Source organism: Molothrus ater, chromosome 20 (genome assembly GCF_012460135.2).
Source record: "Molothrus ater isolate BHLD 08-10-18 breed brown headed cowbird chromosome 20, BPBGC_Mater_1.1, whole genome shotgun sequence".
Classification (NCBI taxonomy): Eukaryota; Metazoa; Chordata; class Aves; order Passeriformes; family Icteridae; genus Molothrus; species Molothrus ater.
Window position 1 is genome coordinate 342,723 of NC_050497.2, and position 22,935 is coordinate 365,657.

Below are 22,935 nucleotides of genomic sequence, written 5' to 3' on the forward strand. Positions count from 1 at the left end.
TGGTAGCAGCAGGCTCAGACCCACTGCTGAGAGGGTCTGGGTTCATGGGATGGAACCCAGGAGGTGGTCAGGATCAAGCCACACCCAGAGCTCACAGTCATCCTTCTTCTTCATGTCCATCCTTCCCCAAACTTCTGGAGACCTCCTGATTGCCCATCGCCCCATTCCCATGCTGCCAGCCCGCTCTCCAGCAGGAAAACCAAGGCAAGGAGGTCGGGGGAGCCCAGGGTGCCCAAGGAGCAGAGGGGGAGCAGATGCCCCAGGGGTCCTAGACGCAGGGACCCTTTTTTGTGGGACAGGCCAGGTTCAGTGGCCAGGCAGCACCATGGGGCAGGGCTGTGAATGCACATGGGGTCTCACCCCAGCAGCTCCATAGCCAGGAGCTGGGGTCAGCCCTGACCACTAACCCCAGTCCCAACCCTATTGGCCATGCTTTCCCTTGCCCATTGCCTTGTTTGGGCCTGCCCCACAACAATCCAGCAGGCAAGGGCTGGTTTTTTATGGGCTTTAATCGAGATAGGGATAGAGGTGTGGATTGTGAAGACAGGGAGCGAAGGCTGCTGTGGTGCTGGGGGGCCACTGGGGGTCAGATGGGGCAGGGTGGTCACCAGCTTGCGGTGCTGTTGGGACTCAGGCTGGCAGCAGCTGGTGGCTCTTCCTGGAAAAGATGAGGGATGAGCATAGCTGAGCTGTGGGAGACCAGGTTACACACACGTGGGACAGGGGCCTGGCCAGCCTCACACTGAGTGGGTAGACACCCCACAGGGCTGGGTGGGGGATCCCCAGTCAATGTGAGGAGAGCAGCGACCCAGGGAAGGGTTGTGGAGGGGCTGGGGGCTCTGTGGGGTGATGTGGCTTTAAGCATCCCCACACCATCCCACAGGGCTGGTCTAAGCCCCAGGGAAGGCAGGACTCACCTAAGCAGCATCTGCCATGCATTTGTCTGCAGAAGGAAGAAACAGGGAGATCAGCTCCTCTGGGGGCTGTGGGAACTCAGCCCCCCTGAGGGATCTTGAATGGGGGCACCCCATGGCTGGCCCCACAGAGAGGCAGGGACAAGCCAGCAGGATCTCCTCCTTCTCAGTCCCCCTGTGGTACCTCACCCCCTACTCCCCGACACCATCCCTGTGCTCCCAGTCTCACCCGTCTGGGGCAGGATGAGGATCTCATCGTCTGTCAGGCCCTGCTCCCTGGAGAACTGGGTGAACAGCTCCAGGCGTTCGGGACTCAGCTCCTTTGTCCGGCCTGCAGCCAAGAGAAGGGTGAGAGGCAAGTCCCCCCATACCCACCAGCACAGGGGCACAGGCAGCCCTGCAAGGAGGTTCTGACCCAGCCATCATCCCCTTAAGGTCACCCCAGCTTGGGAAATGACCCTAACCCTGCCCTTCTCTCATGGGAAAGACAGACATCCGGAGGGCATGGACAGCATGGGGGTCCTGGGGCAGACATACTGTAGAGCAGCACCATGGTGGAGGAACCAGTGCTCTTGGAGATCTGGGTGGCCACCAAGGCGTACTCTTCGTAGTTGGTCTCCACCACATGGATGTTGTGCTTGCTGCCCCAGCCTGTGTGGAACATGGGGCACAGCTCAGCCCTGAGCTCCAAATCAGCCACAAGGCAGAAGCAGGGACAGCAGGGCTGGGAGCATGTCTGGGGCTGCCCCACGGAAGCTGAGCACTCACGTGGGCTGGTGTAGCTGAACCGCCCCGGCTGCTCTGTCTTGGTGTAAAGACTGTTCCTCGTCACACACTGGTCACCCCTGGGAAGCAGAGCAGCAGGGGATGCACCAATAGCCACCCCCAGTAGCTCCTCCCCACTCACCCACTCCCCATGCCTCATACTTGGGGTAGGTGGAGGTAACTTCCAGGTTCCCCTCTGCTGTGGTGGAGATGATGGTGGTGCACATCTTCATCAGGTGTCTCTTCTCCTTGAACCAGTTAGAGTTGGAGGCCAGGCCGATGCTGTACCATCTCCCTGTGAGCTGCACACAACCTCCACTCAGCCCCAGCTGGGCACAGACCCTGTCTCACCCCTCAGCCCCCACCAGCCGCAGCCTAGGCCATGTCCCTCTCCTCTCCCCTGTCCCCATTCCCTACAGCAGGACAGTGTCCCAAGGTCCTAATTTCACAGGGAGCTGCTACAGCTCTTGGCAACCACAAAACCCAGGAACAAGGAAATCCCTGTTTCATGACATGTCCTTCACTGCCCTTGGGTGTTTCCTTCCTCTTCACCCCAAGCCCAGGGAGCGTGACAGGACTGCCTGGCTCTGAGATACCATTTCCATCCATCTGGGGGTGTGAGGATCGGTCAGGACACTGGGTCCAGCATGGCTCATTCCATTCTGGTGTATGGAATGTGCAGTGTGATGCCCCTGAGGGGAACTGCCCACCTTGGAGAGCAGCTGTGCTGGGGATCACCCTTGCAGCACATCCCAAACCTCTGTCCTTGCAGGAAGTGCCTCCCGCCATCCTCATCACCTCCCTAGGGTGACTATGTCCCCCAGAACTTTTCCAGGGGAGAAGGGATGTAGGGGATATCCCAGCACAGCAGCCCTTGTTTTTTTTGTGGCCCTGGGCTGGGGTTTTTGTTGGGGAGGGAGGGGTTCCCATGGCCCATCTCTGTGCTGTCAGACTGAGATTGCATTTCTCACTCTCCCTGTGCATCCACACCCACTCCGCAGCACAGCAGCAGCTTGGCCGCATGCCTAACCCAGGGTCCTGCCCCACAGCCTGGAGCTTCAATGCTGGATCCCTTCCAGAGCCACCAAACCCAGGTGCTGGGAGGTCCCCAGGATGGGAGGCTGCATGTGCACCAGTGCGAGCCTGGCCCCCCATCCACCTGCACCACTCCCTCCCCACATTTTCAGGGCAAGGATCCCCCAAAACAGCCCAAACCTCCAGGGAGGTGATGCCGGTTGGCCTGGGTCACCTTGTCCTGCTGGAAGTCAGCCTGGACAGGAATGCCGTCCTGGGCGTGCAGCGTCCCGAGCAGGGCCAGCCCCAGGATGCTGAGCAGCATGGTCTGCATGGCAAAGGCGAGCCGAGCCGAGCCGAGCTGAGCTGAGAGCTGGAGGCAGAGCGCTGCAGTGCTGGAGAGTTTGGCGAGCCCCTATTTATGGCCAGGCGTTGCGGGGGCCCCCGGGAGCCAGCCCTGCCTCCCCCTGTGCCGTTATGCAAGCTGGAGCAGGACAGAGCGCTGAAGCCAAAGGGCAAGCAGGGGATCCTGTGAATGCTTCCCTCCTGTTGATATGACATATTTGCTCCAGGGTGCCAAACTGCTCTGCAGTGAAAACAGCCAGCGGCCAGCGCAGGGGCTGCCCTGCCCCCAGTGCTGCTGGGCTGGCGTGGGGAGCAGCCCACAGAGAGGGCCCAGCACTGCCCCATCCACACAGGGTGGCCTCACTTGGACCCAGAGTGGGGCTCCAGTGAGATGGAGGAAATGTCCAGTGTCTGCCAGGTCCCAACCCAACCCATAAGACTCGACACCTGCATATGCTCTTACAGGACACCCTGCTTTACCTTGACTCAAGTACCTGCATCACCCAAGGAAGTATCTCTGCTGGCCTTAGCACCCTTGGGGTCATCCCACTGGTGAGCCGGGGAGCCCCATGTTCAGCTCCCTGGGGACCAGCATGCAGCTAGATGCACCCTAGAACTTGACACCCCACTTGCTCCACCACCCTGCACCCTTTGACAAGAGGGGCTGGAGATGCCCTTCCCCCTTGGTTTGGGGTCACCAGTGGGTACTAACGTGCCCCCCTCCATCTGGGGATGCCCCTGCAGGGTGAGTGCAGTGGATGTAGGCTGGGTGCCAGCAGCAACGCCCATGGGTCTGGCAGGGTTTGGGCAGGGCTGGCCATGTGCCGGGCAGAGCCCCAGCCCCGCGGCGCAGCCCTGCCAAGGTGCTTTACGTAAGGAGCATGTTTTCAGACCAGCTGGTTTTCCCCTGGCAGCCCCCCCTGCACATTCCCTTCCCCGCGCCCCGCTGCGAGGCCGCCCTGCCCTGCACACTCCGCGCCTGCCCGGCCCCGCGGACTTATGAAAACAAAACAAAAGCTGAGCAGGCAGGACTGGATATCACGAGAGCCTGGCTGGAGCGTCGTATGCTGGGCTGGAGCTCAGTCTCCCCCGGAGCTCACCCTCAGGGTGCTGGGGGAAACTCTCTCCATCGGGCACAGAGGCAGGGAACAACCGGGGTGTCACTTGCACTGGCACTGCGGCAGGAACACAAAGTCGCCTCTGCTGCCAGGTACCCCCAGCTCCCTGCCCAGGTGCAAGGAGGGGGTGCCCGATGGATATCCGGGTGGTGCTCGGCTGTCCTGGGGGTGGCAAAGCTGGGAGCCAGCCCAAGGACCTGGGTGGCAAAGCTGGAGCACTTGGGGGCATAGGGGAACACCAACGGTGGCAAGGGGCAGAAAGAGCAGGGCTGGGGGCAGGACGGGGTATCTGGGCTGTGGATCCCCGCGGGGTTGGACACAGACCCTTGGGCATAACCTGGGTGTTTGCACCCAGAAGTGGTTTAGCCCCAACGACGGATGGGCTGAGCCGGTATGAAGGGTGTGGAGAATCCTTGGGGACCAGCCCAGCTCCCAGGGGCTCTCCACTTACTCCCTTATCCCCCTGCCCGGTGCAGCCACTTCGGAGTGCAGGTAAAATGAGCTGGATCTACCACAGCCCAGCTCTGTCAGGCTCGGGGGTTGGCCGGGCTGGACACGGCTGCCCCGCACCTGGGTGGTGGGAACAGGGACTGGCTCCGGGCACATCACGTGGCTTCCCTTACATAATTCCCTGATAAACAACATGTGTTACCAGTTCCCGCCAGGATTGCAAAATGCTGGTGCTGGGGGCAGAGGGCTGCTCCCCCCGCGGGGGCTGCGGGAGGGGGGGACGGGGCCCCGCACCTGCCTGCTGCCGGGTGGCCTTGGCCAGGCTCTGCACACAGGGACAAGGGGTCGGATGAGGGGCTGCAGCATTAACCCTGCAGCTCCCCAGTCCCCTGCCTCTCTCTGAAAGGTGCTGGCTGTGCAGGCAGGAGTCCAGCGCAGACAGCAGCCCCTCGGGGAATGAACTCTGCAGGGCTGGGGCAGGGGAACGGGGTGTTTCCCAGCCCTGGAGATGGGAAGCAGGATTGTGGGAATAAGATTTCCTCCGCGGGTCCTCGAGTGATCTCCCAGCTTGTTGGGGGAAAAGGCAGATGCTGTGGTCTCCCTCAGAGCCCATAAGTCCATGCTCCCTGTGGCCCCAGGCTCCCTGTGGTTCCCCTCAGTGCTTGCCCCTGCCAGCTGGACCAGGAACCACCACAATTCTGCCCTGCTGTCCATGGCTGAGGAAGGCTCACAGAGAAGATGGCAGGAGTCTGCATGAAAGAGGGCTGGACAGTCTCCCCAACACCCCCGTGGCACCCCCCAGCCAGGAGCACATGCCCAAAGCACTGGCAGGCCATGGTGGAGGCAGTGCTGGCCTGGCTGGGGCAGACCAAGAGGTGACTGGCCTGTACACAGGCTCTTCTCTGAGGTGTTTATTGGGGTGTTGCTGGCTCCTGCAGGAGAGTGAGGCACAGAGCAGAGGGGGGACACAAGCTGGGAGGGCACAGGACAAGGACAGATGCAGCTGCCAGCACAGCTGGAGGGGCTGAGGAGCTCAGGTCTATGTGGCCATGGGCAGCTGGCTGAGGTGAGGGCTGAGCTGTGGGACCCCCTGGGAACTCCATGTGCACCTACAGCTTCGTTTCTGGAAGGAAGAGAAGTGCTGAGGGACTGGCGGGGGTGTCCAAGCCCAGCACCAGGGCTGGAGACCTACTTCTGCCTTGCCAAGCACCAATGACAAGTAATGGAGCTGTCCCCAGGGACCCCAGCCTTCACCCCAGGGTGCCCCTGTGCCAGGACATCTCATCCTTCATGAGATCAGCCCTCATGCCAGGAAACACCAATATAGATCCATCAAGCCCAGTCTGACCCATGTGGGGGGTGAGTGGGGTTTGCTTTGCCACCTGATGCCCATCGTGAGTGACGGTTTGCCACACAAGGGCACAGGCTCTGTCCCGAGGAATGGTCTGGCATGGCCCTTCCCGTGCCAGCCCAGCCCTCCTACATTCCTGGGGCAGGACCACACAGCCATGGTGCAGCATGAATCTGGCCCAGTGTGCCCAGCCCACTGTCAGGACAGGGACACCCAACTGGTGCCCAGTGTGGGACCAAGCCTGGCACATGGGGGCACCCAGCGCATCACCCAGCATCCCCAACTCACCATCGAGGACGTGAAACTCATCTGCAGAGTCACAAAACCCTGAAAGAGATAGAGCCCAGGGGGATCACCTTGTCTGGGACCTGGCACCCTCCAGCCCCTGCACCCCCAGGACATTGCAGGGCACAGCCCCATCCTTGCATCTTTGTCCCTGGGGTGGCCAGAGCATCGGGACAGAACCCACACGTGTCTCCCTGAGGAGCGTGTGCCACCCACCATAGGTGGGGAAGTAGTAGGTGACATCCTCGCTCAGCCCCACAGCCCTGGCGCGCTGCTCGAACTTGTCCACGACGGCGTCACTGACCAGGCTGTTCCGTCCTGCATGTGGGGAGACACCAGCAGTGGCTTCGGGCCCTAGCTGGCCTGGCCCAAAGCCACCCACGTCCTTACACAAGGCTCAGGGCCCAGGGGGCTTTCAGGTCAGAGAAGTGGGTTCCCAATTTCCCCCTCACCTGCTCCCCCCACAGCATATGGGAACAATTCTCAAGCTAGGAGTGACCCCCATTCCAATGTTGGGTCCTCCAAGGCTTCAGCTGGCCTCTCCAGAGTCCAGCACATGTTTCCCACCCCTGTCCTTCACCTGCCATGAGACCCAGAGCCCCAACCTACCATAGAGCTTAACAGAGATGCTGCGGCCCTTTTGGTAATAGAGAATGATGAAGCTGCTGGGGTCAGCCTCACCCACCACCACATCCACTTTGCTGCTTTTCCTATGGCCTGGGAAGGATGAGAGGATAGCCCAGTTAATCCCAGTCAGTCCTGGTTAGCCCCAGCATCATCCAGGGGCTTTCATTTCACCACAAGCCGAGGGTACAAGGGGTGAAAATTAGAGCCAGAGTGGGACAACCCCACAGGCACCAGCCCATGGTGTCACCTGTGATGGCATCTGGCACTTAGGGACCCAAGACACAAAATACTGGGAGTGCACTGGGAAGAGGGACATTGGTACCAAAACCCTGCTGAGAGCAGGACTGGGGGGCTCCAGCAGCCTCCTGCCACCCCAGACCAGTCTCCCTCACCCTTCAGCAGGAAGCGTCCGGGGGCCTGGGCAGGAAGGTAGTGCTGCCTGATTTCCCAGCACATCCTGTCCCTGCAGGGGGAGAGGAGGAGGAGATGTCAGTACAGGCTGTGGAGGATCTTCTAGGATCCCTGCCCACCCTGCCTGCCAAGGCACACATGCTGTGTCTGTTTTCTTGGGACTTGGTTTTCTCCCCAGGGAAAGATGTCCCAGAACACTGGGGAGACATTGTGAGAGATGCTGAGCTCAAGGAGTCCCTGCCACCTCCCTGCAACGCTGAGCCTGGTCAGGACCTTAGGGCCCATCAGGCTGAGGAAAGTGTGACAGATGTGCTGAAGGTCCCAATCCTCAGACATGCTGCTCCTAGGATAGTCCTAAGAGCCAGTCCTGGGCCGGGCAGCCTTCGAGTCACCACATGTCTCAGTTTTGCCAGCCTGGCTGTCCTCACACTGACCAGCCTGGGCCCCCTCAGCTCAGCCTGGGCTAGTGGACATGCGGGTGGCAGAGTGTCCATCATGACCAGGGCACCCATCGTGGCCAGGGCTTTGACTACAAAACTCCTTGGAGAGTATCCCACCCACACTTCCTTCTGGGGCAGCTCTGTCCTCTTTGGAGCCTGTGGCCAGGGCACTGGCACTGCTTTCAGAGTCCCCATCCCAAGGCACTGGTCCTGTTCCGCCCTGCCTGCAGCATCCCTGTCCCTGCCCACGGCCCCTGTGCCTGGCATCACTCACAGCTTCCTGAAGGTGCTGATGGCCAGGCTCTGCCCATCCAGGACGGTCATTGTCACTGTTGTGGCCTCCAGCTGGTGGCTGTGCTCTGCCAGGTAGCTGCAGCGGGAGGCCATGCCGACCAGGAACCACTTCCCTGAGAGCTGCATGGCACAGGGGTGGCACCATCTGCAGGGCCACAAGCCTGGGGTGCCACCACTCAACCACCTTGGGCACCCTCCCTCTCACTTGTCAACTCTGCCCACAGCTGTTCCTTGGGAACTGTTCCTGTTCCAGCCTTGCCCACAGGGCACAATGGCCCTTCAGGTGCTAGTTGGTGGGATAGCAGGGCAGAATGAGTCTGACATGGGGACAGGCTGGGGGTATGTAGGGGATGTCCAAGGCATCTGCCCATGGCTCACACTGCCCACAGCACTGCGGGCACCCCAGTGCCACACTGGGTGTCTGTTGGGCATCACATAATGCCACAGCCCCAGCTCGCCCCGCCAGCAGAGCCTCGATCTCAGCCCCAGCCCCATAGTGAGAGTGGCTGCACCGGCCCTCCGGCAGCTGCAGATGGGTGAGGAAGGGGTTCCTGTGAGGCTCCGGCCCTAGCGCCTGCTCTGTGGGCAGCTCTGCAGGCGGTGCTGGGGCTGAGCTGGGCTCAGGAAGCCCTGGCTGTGTGTGGGGGGCACTGAGGAGCTCGGGCTTGGGGGATGGGCTGGGAGGCTGAGGCTGGGGAGGACAGTGGGGGTCAGACCTGGAGGGGGGACACAGGACGGGCTGCAACGGTGGGCCTGGGGAGGAAGGGCGCAGGGGGGTCGGCGCTGGACGGGCATGCCGGACAGGGATACAGGAGGATGGGCTGCAAAGCCGGGTCTGGGGGGGACACACGACACAGGAGCCACCGCGGCTCTCTGCAGCCCAACCAAGTGCGGGGTCGGCAGATGCCCACAGACCCCTCAACCCAAGCCCTCACCTGGTGGAGGCTGAGCGCCTCCTGAGCCACCACTTTTTCGAGCGCACTCTGGGGAGGGGGCGGCCGCCGTCTCCGCGCCACCCTCTGCCCCTTCGCCGTAAGGAGCAGCCCGAGGAGCAGGAGGGTGCGCAGGGCCGCCATGTGCTGCTGTGCGAGGCCGGCGCTGCTGGGAAGCGGCGGGGCCAGGCGGGCACGGCCGGGAGCCAGAAGCCCTGGGGGCGGCTGGACGGGGTCATGGCCGGGGTGAGCGCAGGGCCGGGCTGGAGCGCAGAGAGCGGGGCCGGGACAGGGCTGGCGGCTGAGGAGGGGCGGGGCCGGGCCGGGCCGAGCCGGGCCGGGGGGCTCCCGGGCCGGGCGGGGCCTGTTTGGAACGGGGCGTGGCTTAACGGGACATAGGCGTGTCCTATGGGGCGTGGTCTGCGGGGGCGTGGTCAGACCGGGCGGGGCGGGGCAGCGCTGTCGCGGCAGAGGCACTCGTGAGCGATCGCGCCGCGCTCGGCTCGCTGCGTCTGGCACGCTGCGGAAAGCTCTGTGCTCGAGCCGTCGGGACTGCGGCCGGACGCGCCCGGTGATTGGCCGGCGGGGGAGCGCCGGCAGCGCCGGCCGGAAGTGGCGCGGCGGGGCGGGGGCAGCGGAGCCGCCGAGGTGCGGGGGGACAGCGGGGACACCGGGCACGGCACGGGGGGAACACCGGGCACGGGGAACACCGGACACGGCACGGGGGGAACATCGGGCACGGGGAACACCGGGGACACTGGGCACGGCACGGGGGGAACACCGGCCACGGGGAGCACCGGAGACACCGGGCACAGGGAACACCGGGCACGGCACAGGCGGAGCACCGGCCATGGGAGACACCGGGGACAGCGGGCACGGCGAGGGAGGGGACACTGGCCCCGGGCGCCACCAGGGCACCAGGCATGGCACGAAGGGAGCAGCGGGAAAGGCTCGGGAGGGCCGCGGGCCCTCGGTGGGTGCGCGTCCCCGTTCCGGGCCTGACACCGGCACCGCGCTCGGTTCCAGGCGCGGCGGCAGAATGACACGATGGACGCGGGCTGCCCCCGGCTCCCGGACACCGTCCTGTTCGAGATCTTTCTGTACCTGGACCACGCCGACGTGCTCTCGGTGGGGCTTGTCTGCCAGCAGTGGCGCGCTGTGGCCCGCGACGAATTCCTGTGGAAGGAGCTTTTCTACCGCTACTACCGCGTGTCCCGGGATGTGCCGCGGCACCCAGGTGCGCTCTGGGGCGCGGGGCTGATCGGGGGGCGGCACCTGCCGTGAGCTCGGGACGGAGGCTGCGCTCCCCCCGCTCTGCCCGCCGCTGCCAGGTGCTGGAACCCCCGAAACACGTTACCTCAGCTGTGTCACAGTGCCCTGGGCTGAGATGTGCACGGGAGGGGCTCTGGGTCTGCCCAGACACTTCAGAAATGGGGGTCAAAGTGCTGAAAATGCTTTGCGTTTCCCTTCTTTTCACAGAAAGAAGGTTTCCTGAGCTCTCTAGGCAGGTGCTCTCTGGAGCTGCTGTCCAAGGAGATCCCGGGAGCTGCAGTGAGTCACCACAGGCTGCTGCATCCCAGCCTTCATGGGATCTGTGGAATCACTGCTAGCTTGGCCTTTCTGGGACTTGGCAGCCCCTCTGCTGCAGCTCTCTCTGTTCTGCAGCTGGAGCAGGCACTGCCACAAGCACCATTGGCTGCTTTGAGGGTCCCAGGGGCTGAGCTCTGCAGGGACACCTGTGCTGTCTGGGGGATGTGTGGCCCTGTGACAGCACTGGGCACATGTGCTGAGTCAGCACCTGCCCTACAGCACCAGGGCAGGTTGGACTTGATCTGGGCTCACAACAGGAGCTGACAGAGCCTGATAGGGCTGTCCCTGGCCGAGCTGTCAGAAGGCTTGGGGGTGGCAGTTGTGTGATCACAGCTCTGCTCCCTGCTGAGCATCCAGTGCTGTAAGCAGTTTGGTGCAGTCTGGAAGGATCAGCCAGCTCTGTCTCACCAGCTGGGAGCTGGCAGAGGGGCCCTTGCTGCCCAGGGGGGTTTCTCCTCAAGCAGCCCATTCTCGGTGTGTTGTGGGGCTGTGTGGGGGACCCCAGTTGTGGCTGAGGGAATTGGATCCTGGGTTGGAAATTGCAGTGGCTACAGAAGGGCAGGAAGAAATGCCAAGGATCAGGCAGTGGGAGCTGATCTCCTTGCAGCAGGAACAGCACTGCAGAAGGGCTCTCAGGGGAAGTGGATGTTGATGGGATTCCTCCAGGCTATGTGACTTTGCTCTTGCAGACCCTGGGAGCTCCATGGGGCTGAGGATGTTCTCTTTAGGGTTTTTCTGAAGCCTTTTGACCAGGCTCATTCCCTCCCAGCCTCCTGGAGCTGCTTAGTCAGCTGCCAGCCCTGTTCTTGAGCACTAATTAGGGTCAAGCAGTTGCTGTAGCTCAGTAAGATATTCAGGCCCCTCTCTGGCAGGGAGCTGTGGGCACCCTGCACAGGGCAGCAGGGCAGGGACAGCTGGCAGGTGTGGGCAGGGGCTAGAGCATGAGTTTGGGGGCTGCCCTGGGCAGCCCCATGGTTAGAGGAATGGTATGCAGTGGGTCTGTAAGATGAAATGTTGGGTTTGCTTGGCCAAATGGGGCCTGCCCAGGCTTTTCCCAGCTGAATGGGCTAGGACCAGGAGGTTCAGAGGAGGCTGAAGCCTAGAGCAGCAGTTTGATGTGCTGGCAGCAAGCTGGTCCCTGCCTACAGGAGCAGGTGCCTCCTGGACTGCAGCATGTTCCAAAAAATCCTTCAGTCCTGTTCAGTGTCACAAGGAAAGTTGGCCCTTATCCATATACATGTCTAATCCTCTTTGCTTCTCTGGGATTTGCTGCTGCAAGAAGTCTGTAGGCTGCCTGGCTGGGCCCTTCATTAAAAATTTTCTTTATTTGTTTTTTATTGTCCATCAGTAAGACTCCCATTAGTGTGCCCCAGGCTGTGCTCAGCACGCTGTGCTCAGCTTCTGTTCTTCTCTTTTATTTTTCCAAGTCTCTTCCCTCATGGAGATGTTTTTTTCCTGGTCCCAGACCCTTTCTAGAGCCGTCTTAATTCTGTGTTAGACAAGATAGAGGTAATCAGTGCAGAGCTGGGTATGGTGAGGAGCAGCTTCCCTCTTGTCCCACCTGTTTGATTTGGTTGTGCTGGCACACATGTTCCTTCTCAGGACTGTTTTGGTCTGACAGCCAGCACCTCTGCCTGGGCTGGTTCAGTGCTGGTTTGGAAAGCAGAAGTGTGATGTGGAGCTGTGTGTGTGCTGGAAGAAAGGGGTTTTTGTGTGTAGGAGTAGGGAAGCTGCTGAGGAAAATGCTGAGGGCTGGTAGCTGAGCTGCAGCCCTGGGTTGGTGCCCCAGCAGAGCTCCTGGCCTTGCTCACAGGAGCCAGGATTGGTTTATTAGAGCCTGGTGCCATGTTTAACCCAGCTCTGCTTCCCTCCCCTCACACTTCTGCCCCGTGTCCCTGCTCTGTGCTGCAGGTGCTGTCTCGTGGTACGATGAGTTCCAGAGGCTCTACGACACCATCCCTTGCGTGGAGGTGCAGGCCCTGAAGGAGCATAATGACCAAGTTTTGCACCTGAGCTTCTCCCACTCTGGCTGCCTGTTTGCATCATGCTCCAAAGACTGCACGGTCAAGGTAAAGTGGTAGGTGCCCTGTCCAGCTCTTGCAGCCTTGGTCCAGTGGGGCTTAGCCCTGAGCAGGCTTTGACAAGTCTGTGGAGAGGTTTGACCAGATGTCCCTGGACATGGGCTGGTTCCTGTGGGTGCTGAGCTGTCTTCTAAGCCATAGAACTAATGACTCGTGCAAATGTAGCCTTGAGGGCTGCATGGAGCTCCAACCTGAGTGTGTGTGGAGGTGGCCGAGATGCTTTGCTTTCTAGGTGCAGATCAGTGTCCTGTTGTGCCCTGGGTCTGATGAAGACTGGGGAGATAATGATCCACTGCAATGGATCATGTCTTCCCTGAGTGGTTGTCCTGGGAGGAATCTGTCTGAACATGCTGGAAATCCAGCTGTGATGGCACCATTCACTGCCTGAACACCTCCTCTGGCTAGTGGAGCAGCAGTTCTCCATTTGGCCCCTCTCCATTTTCTGTCAGGGGAATGGACAGGGATGTGGTGAGCAGAAGGCAGTTAAATGGGGTTTTTGATACTGTTTGTTTTTCATGTCCTGGTGAGTACTGGCAGAACAGATAAAGGAGAACCACTCTCAGCCTTCTCAGCAGCTTCCTGACTGTCCCATCTCTCTGTAGATCTGGAGCAATGAGCTGGACATCTCCCTGCAGCACAGCTCCAACATGAGGCCATACAACTGGAGCTACACTCAGTTCTCCCAGTTCAACTCCGATGACTCCCTCCTGCTGGTATCTGGTGTCTTTGTGGGGCCTCACAACTCCTCCTCGGGGAGATTGCTGTCATCAGCATGGGTAAGTGGGGCTTCCCTGGGGCTCCCTGGGGCATATGAGTGCTGGGTGAGGGGGTTCCCTTCTTCTTTGGGTGTGCAGTAGCCTTGTCTCAGCTCGTCCTGACTCCTCAGCTGAGGGGCTCCAATCACAGTTCTAGAGGGGAAACCTCACAGACAGCCTTAACTCTGTTCAGGTCACTGCAGCAACACTTCAAGGCAGTGCTTGTGTATTTACCTTCACTTCTCTTCTAAGTGCCATTGTGGGCAAGGGTTATCCACATCACTCATCTTGAAGCTCCTGCCTATGGCATATGTGGTGCTTGGCATAGAGCTACAAAAACCCGGAATGGTTTGGGTTGGAAGAGACCTTAAGGCTCAGCTTATTCCAACCCCCTGCCATGGGCAGGGACATCTTCCACTATCCCAGGTTGCTCCAAGCCTCATCCAACCTGGCCTTGGACACTTCCAGGGATCCTGGTCAGTCACAGCTGCTCTGGGCACCCTGTGCCAGGGCCTTCCGACCCTCATAGGGAGCAATTCCTAATTCCCAATATCCCATCCATCCCTGCCCTCTGGCAGTGGGAAGCCATTCCCTGAGTCCTGTCTCTCCATCCCTTGTCCCAGGTTCCTCTCCAGCTCTTTCGGAGCTCTAAGGTCTTGTCAGAGTCTTCTCTTCTTCAGGGTGGACACACCCAGCCCTCTCAGCCCATCTCCAGAGGAAAGTGGCTGCATCCAGCTCTCAGGTCACCTTTGTGGCCCTAGTCTCACCCTTAGGTCTCACAGGGCTTTCTGAGGTGTTGTCACCTGAGCCTCCTTCACTTCTGCTGCAGCTCTGTGTATGAGGCTTATCCCCACTGTTATCTCACCATCTTTGTGCAGAGTCCCACAGTACCAGCAATCAGGAGTGCAGCAGGAGTGCACAGCTGCCTTGGCTGGAGAGGCCCCAAGCCGCAGGGGTGGGAGGAAAATTCTGTATGTGTTTAACTCCTTCTTGTCCCCAGGGCCTGCTCTGGGCCCCGCTCAGGGAAAGGGCGGGAGGTTGAATTGCTCTGTGCTCTGGCTCTGTGCACTGCCCTGTTATTTTGGTTTCCTTTGTGCAAGGTATCATCACACATCTCTGGAGAAAAGAGAAATAATCTGTCTGTAGCAGTGGCTGGGAGCTGGATGGGAGTTGGCCCCTCCTACAGAGACCTGGATTCACTTCCTCTGTCCTACATGGTTTCTCCAGGGCTCTTGCTGGAAGTCACTGCCTCACACTCATATTTCCCTTCCAGAGAACTTCACGCTGCTTTCCAGGGTGAGAAATAAGCCCTATGATGTGTTTGGCTGCTGGCTGAACGAAACCAACTTGATATCAGGCAATCTGCATCGGATTGGACGCATAACCTCCTGCTCAGTGCTGTGGCTGAACAATGCTTTCCAGGTGAGCTGCCTTCCTTCCAGCTTCACAGGCAGTGCAGCTTCCTGCTGGTTCCTGGGGGAGGGAAAGCTGCAGGGAAGGGGTGGCTCAATCCTCCTGTCCTCCCTGTTTGTCTCCTCTGACTTGCCCTCAGGATCCTGAGCTCGGGGCAACCCTTGCATGAGGTTTCTCCATGCTCAGTGTTATTATACTCACTGCAATATTCTAACTCTGCCCTGAGATCTCATTAACTTTTGCCACATTAATTAGGCTGAGGTGTTGGCTGCAGTGCTCCACAGCATGCATTGCCCAACAGCAGGGCTGCTGAGGTCCTTGATAGTCTGAAGCTGGTCCTGGGACTGCTGTAGCCTGGCATGTGTCCCAGCAATGGCCCTTCTCCCACTTGGTAGCTCAGGGTGTTTGTGTGAGCTGGAGGCTGAGCTCAGTCCTGCCTGGTCTTGCTGAGGTTTCTTGGGCCAGATGCTGTCTCTGATTCCGTGGTGAGACTTGGAGAGCTGAGTGTGATGGCCTCAAACTGCTCATTCACTCCCTAGCACTTGGGCTGCTGAGTCGGGTTCCCCATGTTTTGCCTCTGTTTCAGTGCCACACCTGCACAGCCCCATGTTTTGTGATTTTAACAAGATGCTGACCCCAGGTAAAATCCTCTGGTAGCAGAGACTTTTCCCACAGCCACATCTCCGTGCTACACTGAGGCATTACACCAGCATTACACCTTCCATCCCTGAGAGGCCAGGAAGGACCTTGCCCATAACAGGGGCGTGGGAGTACAGCTGCAAGCTGGGAACAGTGAGGCAGAGAAGGACCTGCTCTGTGTGTCTGGAGCAGATACCAAGCTGCCCCTGCTGAGGGGTACAGGCACGCTCCAGGAGCACAGGGATTCTCTGCCGCTGCTGTTGTAGGGCAGAGGAATCCTACTTCATGCTTATCACAGAGGCCTGTTCCTGAAATCTTTGTCAATCATAAAATGTAGAGTATCCTGGGGTGGAAGGGACCCACAAGGATCAAGTTCAGCTCCTGGCCCTGCACTGTAAAGCACCAGGTAGTACCAGCTGATCACCTCAGGGTATGGTGGCAGCAGGGCTGCCCAGCTGCTGTGCTTCCTCACTCCACTGCTGCCTGCCTGCAGGAATGTTTTCTCTCACTCTGTCTCCATCCACGATAGGAAGGAGCCCAGGAGAGCTGGCAAGCCTGGGGCCCCTTCTTGTGTCAGTGCCCCACACACAGTGTGGAGGGATCTGTGGGGGCTGGTGTTGCTGCACTAGCTCAGGTCTTGGTTTGAACTGTGGGACTGACTTGGGGTGGTTCCTGCTCACTTGCCCCCTCTGCTCACAGGGCATTGAGTCTGAGAATGTGAATGTAGTGAAGAGACTGTTCAAAATCCAGAACCTGAATGCCAGCACCATCCGGACCGTGATGGTGGCTGACTGCAGCCGCTACGATTCCCCGGATCTGCTCCTGGACTATGAGGAGCAGCTGGCTGCTTCCTCCACCTGCCCAGTCTTTGATCTCGGCAGTGACAGTGAGGAAGAAGGGGCCAAGCCCAAGCCGCCTCCGGAGCCAGCCGTACAGGAATTGCCAGATGCCGGGGGTGTGCCAGCAGAGCATGGGCTGCAGCAGCTCTTTGATGGGATCATGGAGGGCCATGTGAGGCCTGCCATGACCGAGACAGAGCTGGAGACAAAGGTGGCTGAGCTGTTTGTGCGAAACAGAACTAAACCGCCCGAGCCAAACCTGCTCCCCACAGACAGCAACAGCAAGACAAAGTACTTGATCTTCACCACAGGATGCCTCACCTACTCCCCGCACCAGATAGGTAAGGCTGGGTCTGAGCCTGGTACAGCCGGGGCTCCCTAGGGGCCTGGGCTGCAGATGTGCTTGAGATTTGGGTCAGGAAAAGACTTGGTCTTTCTGCTGTTTGTGAGGTGTGAACTGGGGTTTGCTCTGGGTTCTGAGAGGCCCCATCACTGTGGGGAGTTTCACCTCTTCCACTTGCCTGAGGGTTGTTTTGTTGCTGCCAGCATGATACGTGGCCAAAGTCATGGCAAGGGCTGAGCAGAAAAGCCAGAAAGAGCTTCTGATTAAGGACACCAGCCATGAGCAGCAGTGTGTGCAGGGGCAGGATGGCGGTTGCCCTGGAGGAGTGTGTGGAGGGACCTTGGTCCTGTTCTCTTATGGGGGTAGACAGGGATGGTCTGAGCAGCATGGAGTTGATGTGTGAGTCACTTGTGCAGTGCCCCTGCCCCTTGCCTGCCTCCCCTCTGCCATGGGTGGAACCACCCTTATGTGGGCATCCAGCCTCAGTGAGACACTTGGGACTGGGGAGGTTTCCAAGGGGATGATTCCCTCCCCCAGTGAATTCACAAGCCAGTGTTTGTGTGGTGAGTGAGGCTGGGCAGGTTGCAGCCTCCTCTGTTGTACTAGTGGGGTGCAATGTGCTGTGGGTGTGGCATGCGCCAGGCCGTGGCATTGCTGGTGACCTTGTCCTGTGTTAAGATGTCACTTGCTCTCACCTGCAGCACCCCTGTTAAGACTACAGGTCTAGCAGAGCCTGAATTTACAGGAAATCCTCGGGGAGCTCCTCAGTGGGGAGCAGGAATAGGGAGACTGGCTGTTTCCCCAAGAAACCATAAAGCTGGCAGAGACTTGGAAAGGACCAGGAGTGTGGGGAAGGAGGGAGCTGTTCCCAGACAAGACTGCTGTGAAGCCAGATGGTTTCAGTTCTTTTCACTGCTCACACAGTTACAGCCTTGCTTTCTTGCTCTCCTGACTTTCCCATGACATGGTCCCACACCAGTACAGCCCATTAAGGCAGGGGAAGGCAGTTTCCAGAGCTGTAAGCAGCTTAGTCTTTGCCCACCTCAGGAATATGACCTGGACTGAATGAGCTCTGCTTCATGCTCCTCCTGCCTGTGGGCTGGGTTTGCAGACAGCCATGTTGACTCACCCCTGGGCTGAGCTGAGGCAGCACCTGGATCCCCTGGGCTGAGCTGAGGCCACCTTTCAGACTGCAGGCTGCCACACACCGAGGCAGGGCCTTTGGGCTCCCCAATTCCTCCGCAGCCTCCCAGGGCTGAGGGATTTGTGTGATGCCTTTGAGCTCTGTTAACTCCCTGGCTGGAAGCCAGCACTTGCAGTACAGGCTGCTGCTTGCAGGGCTGGACACTGGCTCAGTTCCTGTCCCACCATGAGTCACTGCAGTGTCATTTACCCTTTGGTTTGTGTGCAGAACTGGCCCTGTGCACCTGCTCTGTGCCCACAGGACCTGAAGGAGCTCACTCTGTGCTCACCTCCCACTCTGTGCAGTGCTGCTCCAGCGTGAACTTGAGTTCCCATTTCTCATGCTGATTCCAGGTTGAGCAGCCTGTCCTGCTGACTCATGTGTGTTTGAGTTTGGAACAGGGAGCATGGTGCTGTGGAAGTGAGGATGAAGATGCTGGTGAGCAGCACCAGTGGGGTGGAAGAACACCAGTCCTTTCTCAAAGGTCCCAGGCTCAGGGGAAGAAATATTAGGAATGGCCTTGGACTTGAGCTGTAATGGGGTGTCACCTGTATCTTGTTGGGCTGCAGGAGAGGGCTAAAATCAAAGGTGTTGTTAGCAATTCCTCCAGAGGGGCGATGGGATGGGCTGGCCTGGGCCACCTTCCAGCTCCCCTGGACCTGCTGAGGATGAAGCCTGTGTGTGCCCAGAAGCTACTGAGGCTCACAGGGGTCCTCTAGGAAGCTGTTGGGGATGGACCATTTGTGGGTCTGTTTGTGTTTTGGACCTCTTCAGAGCTGGAAGGGGACAGGGCTTGACCCATCACTTGTCTCATTTAGTCAGGAGGTTCAGAAGCTACAAATTACTTGAGCACGGTTTGGGTTTAAATGTCTGTTCTTTAAACTTTCTGGGACAGATCCCCATCTGCACTTGACAGTGTCAGGGGAAAACCCTGCCACAGCTCATGCATCTGCTGGGCTGCTCCAGGCTGGCTACTGCAGAGAATGGGCTCAGCCCAGGGAATCATTTCAGAGGAAAACCCTTCTACAACTAGCGTGTCTCCTGGGCCAACGCAGCTTCCATGTGCTCCAGAGATGGCTGAGGCAAGGTCTGGCTGTACCCTCAGGCACTGGGATCTCCCTGTCTAGGGTTTGATGTGCAGCCCACCTGAAGGAGCCTGGCCAGGACAGCAGCCCTGTCCCAGACCTTGCACAGCAAGCTGGTTCTCCTTTCTTACCCGCACCAAGGGAAGCGCCTCCCTGAAGCCTGGGACCTCCCCCAGCCCTGCTGGCAGCAGCCTATGGAACTGCCTCCCTCTGCTTTCTGTCCCACAGGGATTAAAAGGATCCTGCCCCATCAGATGACAACCGCAGGGCCAGTGCTGGGGGAGGAGCGGCGCTCAGACGAGTTCTTTGACTCCCTGGATCACGTCATCGACATCCATGGGCACATCATTGGCATGGGCCTCTCCCCTGACCACCGGTGAGCACAGAGGGCTTCAGCAACTGCCAGGGTGGGCAAGAGCTGCTCACAGGCTCTGTAGGGTGACCAGGACATGAAGTGGTGGATGGATTGGGTGCCTGCTGATCCAGGTGGTGATGGTGTGTTACTGCTGAGCTTTGCCCCCAGCCGTGGCAGGAATGTATTCCTGAGCCAGCTCAGGACAGGGTGGCTCCTTCTGAGAGTGGAGGAGCTACCCCCACACCAATGCGTCTTGTTCCTGAGGTAGATCATCCATAGAATCCTAGGATGGTTTGTGTTGGAAGGTAGCTTAAAAACCATCTAATCCCCACCCCCTGCCATGGGCAGGGACACCTTCCACTATCCCAGGGTGCTCATGCTCTGTCCACTTGGTCTTGAACACTTCAGGGATGGGGCAGCCACAGCTGCTCTGGGCAACCTGTGTCAGGGTCTTCCAACCCTCATAGGGAACAATTTCTTCCCAATAGCCCATGTAACCCTGCCCTCTGGCAGTGGGAAGCCATTCCGTTTGTCTTGTCTCTCTGTCCCAGGTCCCTCTCCAGCTCTTTTGGAGCCCCTTTAGGCCCTGGAAGGGTCTCTGAGGTATCTCTGGAGCCTTCTCTTCTCCAAGCTGAACACCCCCAGCTCTCCCAGGCTCCAGAGCAGAGAGGCCCCAGCCCTTGGAGTATCTCCCTGGCCTTCTCTGGAGTCCAGCATCTCCACATTGTTCTTGTGTTGGGTTCCCAGAGCTGGAGGCAGCTCTGCAGGTGGGTTCTCACCTGAATGGAGCAGGGGGGAAGAGTCCCCCTACATGTGCTGCCCAGAAGACAGCCCCATTGTTAAAGATAGTTCCAGTGAGATTAGAGAGGTGTGACCTGACCCCTAGCATCACCTTTCAGGTGCAGTGGTCCTTTCCAGACATGGCCAGGAGTGTTCCAGCAGTCCATTCCCTGTTTCAGCCTGGATTTCAGTGAGCTGGGCTGCAGGTTCCATCCCTGCTGTGCCAGGGAGCTCTGTGCGTTCTGGTGCAGTGCAGGTAACCCCTCTCTGCCCTCCCCAAGGTACCTGTATGTGAACAGCCGGGCCTGGCCACGGGACTGCGTCATCTCGGATCCGATGCAGCCGCCTCCCATTGCTGAGGAGATTGACCTGCACGTGTTCGACCTGAAGACCATGAAGGAGGTGAAGCGAGCGCTGCGTGCACACCGCGCCTACACCCCCAACGAGGAGTGTTTCTTCATCTTCCTGGACGTCAGCAGGGACTTCGTAGCGAGGTGAGGGGGTGGCAGGATCCTGATCCTGCATCTGGGAAGGCCTGGGCCTGTTGCTATGGGATGGCCGTGTGAGCAGAACACTCCTGTGTGTTGGAAGGAAAGCAGGGAGTGGGATTGGAAAGAGCAGAGGGACTGACTTGGAAAGTGCTGATAAAGGGTGGCTGCCCTGGTCCTGCTGTAAATACCCTGCCTTAAATCCCTGAGGAAAGGGTAAATCTGGGCCTGTGCTGTGTTTGGTGGCAGGTGGCAAATGCCCTTCTTGGGGCTGCAGGTGCTGTGGGCTGAGCTGAGAGGCCCTGGATTCCAGAGGGAGCTGCCTGCGCAGTATGAAACTCATGGAGACAGGGGCTTGGGTACCCTCTGCCCCCATCCCCGCAGAAGAACAGGAGTGGGAAGGGCAGGGTGTTGGGGCTGCTGGGCTGACACTGGGACCAGTGGGACACCCTGACCCCTGTCTCTCCACCCCAGTGGGGCAGAGGATCGACACGGCTACATCTGGGATCGGCACTACAACATCTGCCTGGCCAAGCTGCAGCATGACAATGTGGTGAACTCAGTGGCATTCAGCCCAGTGGAGCAGGAGCTGCTGCTGACAGCCAGTGATGACACCACCATCAAGGTGTGGCGGTCCCCACGGGCCATGCGCATCCGGCAGGCCAGGAGGCCCCGGCCCAGGAAACTGCTCTTCTCCTGGCTCTTGAACCAGAAAAGCTGAACCCAGGTACATCTGCTCCTGCAGCTTCCTCACTGCAGCACCTCCTTCTGAGCTCACAGAGCCCTGAGCCCTGCACAGAGATGAGCTCTAGGCACACAAATCCTACGGCTGAGCCAGGAGGGGCCCTGGCAGCAGGAATCGCCTCCTCCTTGAAGCATCGCCTTCAGACAGGACATAAGAGCTGGGGCCCTGTTGTGGTTCTGTTGGGCAGCAGCTGAGCTGGTCACTGCAGGGTGGGCTCCCACAGCTTCTCACCAGCATTGCTACTTGGGCATAGCTCTCTGGGTGAGCTCTGGGCATAGGGGACACTGAGGCACGTCCAGTGTAGGTCTGTGTGATCTGGGGACGTGGCCAGGACACACTGGGAGCTGCCAGCTGCAGAGTGCTTGGCAGGAGCCATGCTGCAGCTGTGCTGCGTGACTGCAGGACTCTTAATATTGGCGTTTTATTAATGTGTGTTTGTCCCAAAGCTCCACGGGCAACTTGTCTGGCTGCTGTGGAATGTCAAGTGCCTCTTCCCCATGGCACCTCTGCCCAAGAGGGCAGCAGGAACTGGGGGCAGTGAGGGGGCAGCAGGGCCAGGGCTGGGAGCCTGACTGGCCCCAGGGTCTGTGTATTGGTATTGCCAGTTTCTAAACTTGGGAGGGGGGGAGGGCTGGTGGTCATATGGTGCTGGCTTTGCCTCTGTCTTCCTCTGAGTAGCACTTCAATAAGCTATGGATCGGGAACGTATTTATTGTGGGGGATCTGCTGTCCCTTTCTGGGGTACCCATGAGGACAGCTTACCTCCTGCCCATGCTACCCAATCGTGGCACTTTAGGTTCTTTTGGTATGTTCTCTGAATAAGCGTAGACACCCACAGGTGCTGCAGGTATTCATTCACCTGCAGGTGATGGGGATGGAGCCCTCCTGCCTGCAGTGACAGCTGAATAAGCTCCCTGTCCCTGGGGCTGACCCACCATGGAGGGGTCAGCTCCTCCAGGACCCCACAGGCAGTGGGGACGGTCACTTGAAGTTATTACGGACTCGGTGGTGTTCACTGTCTGTCCCTTGAGCTTCTGTCCCTGTAGCAGGTACCCAAATGTCAGAGTCTAAAATTAAGCTCCTAATCTTGACCTGGCCTAGATGGGGCCCTGAGGAGCTGCTGTCGCTCCTGGAAGCAGGGCTGGGAAGGAGCTGCAGGGGGAGGCATTTTGGGGCCCCCTGGAAGCTCTGGGGCAGGTGCCTGTGCCATTCCCAGTCTGGGCTTGCTGATAGACCTGACAGAGGTGGCAGCTTCTGTCACAATGGCACTGAAGGCTTTAGCAGCCTCTGCAGCAGGAGGGTCAGCACCTGTGTCCTGCTGTGCCCCAGCTTCATCCAAAACCCCTGTACTCAGGTTTTCTGTCATGAAATTAGGGGTTCCTTCCTGTGTACGCACACAGGCTCCACATCCTGCTCTGTCTAGTCACACAGCAAAGGAACAGCCTCCCTTCCTTCCCCAACTGTGAACTCTCCACCTGTAGCTCAGTGCAGCAGCGAGCAAGGCACTGAGGTGCTGTTTGTACTGAGTTTTGCTCTTCACTCTGGCATTGAATAAATACTCTGCTAAAGCATCTCTGCAATGTGAGCTTGTTTTTCCAAGTACTGCTCTGCCTGAGCCAGAGCTGAGGCCAGGACTGTCACAGGGCTGGGCTGGAGCACTGCTGCCCAGCCTGTGGTTACCTGCCCTGGCTGG

At 59.1% G+C, this 22,935-nt stretch overlaps 3 protein-coding genes across 4 annotated transcripts; 1 reads left to right on the forward strand and 2 right to left on the reverse strand.

Moving 5' to 3' along the window:
- Window positions 1–491: 491 nt before the first annotated feature.
- PTGDS (prostaglandin D2 synthase) lies at window positions 492–3,095 on the reverse strand. 2 transcript variants are annotated; one of them, XM_036394279.2, is made up of 7 exons: window positions 2,929–3,093; window positions 1,842–1,981; window positions 1,683–1,759; window positions 1,452–1,565; window positions 1,144–1,245; window positions 918–943; window positions 492–658 (listed from the first exon to the last, which is right to left on the reverse strand). In XM_036394279.2, exons 1-6 carry the CDS (start codon window positions 3,025–3,027, stop codon window positions 918–920), a joined length of 558 nt encoding a protein of 185 aa, XP_036250172.1. In that variant the 5' UTR covers window positions 3,028–3,093; the 3' UTR covers window positions 492–658. The 2 variants fall into 2 exon arrangements, with proteins under 2 accessions (XP_036250172.1, XP_036250171.1); XM_036394278.2 differs by having other exon boundaries at window positions 1,452–1,759; window positions 2,929–3,095.
- A 28-nt stretch (window positions 3,096–3,123) lies between these two features.
- On the reverse strand, window positions 3,124–9,105 carry C8G (complement C8 gamma chain). The gene is made up of 7 exons (XM_036394226.2): window positions 8,950–9,105; window positions 7,995–8,134; window positions 7,262–7,332; window positions 6,852–6,959; window positions 6,459–6,560; window positions 6,246–6,284; window positions 3,124–3,239 (listed from the first exon to the last, which is right to left on the reverse strand). The coding sequence occupies exons 1-7, from the start codon at window positions 9,088–9,090 to the stop codon at window positions 3,169–3,171; spliced, it is 672 nt and encodes a 223-aa protein (XP_036250119.2). The 5' UTR covers window positions 9,091–9,105; the 3' UTR covers window positions 3,124–3,168.
- Window positions 9,106–9,520: 415 nt separating this feature from the next.
- Window positions 9,521–22,813, forward strand: FBXW5 (F-box and WD repeat domain containing 5). Its single transcript, XM_036394133.2, is given in 10 exon segments — window positions 9,521–9,594; window positions 9,973–10,183; window positions 12,448–12,605; window positions 13,220–13,364; window positions 13,367–13,393; window positions 14,646–14,794; window positions 16,124–16,604; window positions 19,103–19,250; window positions 20,291–20,503; window positions 20,972–22,813. Coding segments are annotated over 9 exon segments (1,758 nt in total). The 5' UTR covers window positions 9,521–9,594; window positions 9,973–9,993; the 3' UTR covers window positions 21,219–22,813.
- The last annotated feature ends 122 nt before the right edge of the window (window positions 22,814–22,935 follow it).

What these genes read in the sequence shown, in the direction of transcription:
- PTGDS (XM_036394278.2), bottom strand. Translation starts at nt 3,027, where the DNA reads ATGCAGACCATGCTGCTCAGCATCCTGGGGCTGGCCCTGCTCGGGACG. An exon ending in CACCATGGTGCTGCTCTACA is followed by an intron (nt 1,246 to 1,451) that starts GTATGTCTGCCC and finishes TCTTGGCTGCAG; the next exon opens with GCCGGACAAAGGAGCTGAGT. An exon ending in CCTCATCCTGCCCCAGACGG is followed by an intron (nt 944 to 1,143) that starts GTGAGACTGGGA and finishes TTCCTTCTGCAG; the next exon opens with ACAAATGCATGGCAGATGCT.
- C8G (XM_036394226.2), bottom strand. Translation starts at nt 9,090, where the DNA reads ATGGCGGCCCTGCGCACCCTCCTGCTCCTCGGGCTGCTCCTTACGGCG. An exon ending in CATCTCTGTTAAGCTCTATG is followed by an intron (nt 6,561 to 6,851) that starts GTAGGTTGGGGC and finishes CCCCACATGCAG; the next exon opens with GACGGAACAGCCTGGTCAGT. An exon ending in TGAGTTTCACGTCCTCGATG is followed by an intron (nt 3,240 to 6,245) that starts GTGAGTTGGGGA and finishes TCATATCAACAG; the next exon opens with GAGGGAAGCATTCACAGGAT.